At 58.8% G+C, this 478-nt stretch overlaps 1 protein-coding gene across 1 annotated transcript in view; it reads left to right on the forward strand.

Moving 5' to 3' along the window:
* Positions 1–163: 163 nt before the first annotated feature.
* TMPRSS4 (transmembrane protease, serine 4) overlaps positions 164–478 on the forward strand; it is a 124,854-nt gene continuing 124,539 nt past the window's right edge. Inside the window, exon 1 of the mRNA XM_006761588.2 lies at positions 164–476. Coding sequence (XP_006761651.1) covers positions 164–476 — 313 coding nt within the window. The remainder of the gene's footprint in view (positions 477–478) is intronic.

The raw sequence follows: 478 nt of genomic DNA on the forward strand, positions 1-478 counted from the left end.
TCTCTAAAGCAATGAAAGTATTTTCTCTCCGTGTGGCTCGAGGAGACAGTTCAGGAGCAACCAGGCAGCGGAAGTTCACAGATGGAGGTGGGGGCGTAAGGGGAGAACCCCAGGGATGTGCAGAGGCCCCCCAAGTTCGGGACGGACCAGTGCATGTGAGCGAATGAACTACCTGAGGCCAGAACGAGAGCATCGGAAAGAACTCCTGGCAACAGTGTCGAGCGTGGAAAGCACGGAGAACGGTACCTGTTCCCATGAGTCGGACGGAAAAAGCTCAAACGCGCAGGGCACTGGGCGAGGCCCCAGGAAGGTCTGCCCAGCCGTGGGGAGCAGTGCCCAGGCCGCTGCTCCGGGCCCAGCTAACGCATCGTCAAGGCAGGAGCAGAGGGATGGAGCTGCTGCCTTGAAGCTGACGGTTTCCCAGACCATTGGCAGGAAAACAAAACACCGGCCTCTCAACAAGGTGAAGGTCACAGGT

Source organism: Myotis davidii, unplaced genomic scaffold (assembly GCF_000327345.1).
Source record: "Myotis davidii unplaced genomic scaffold, ASM32734v1 scaffold97, whole genome shotgun sequence".
NCBI lineage: Eukaryota > Metazoa > Chordata > Mammalia > Chiroptera > Vespertilionidae > Myotis > Myotis davidii.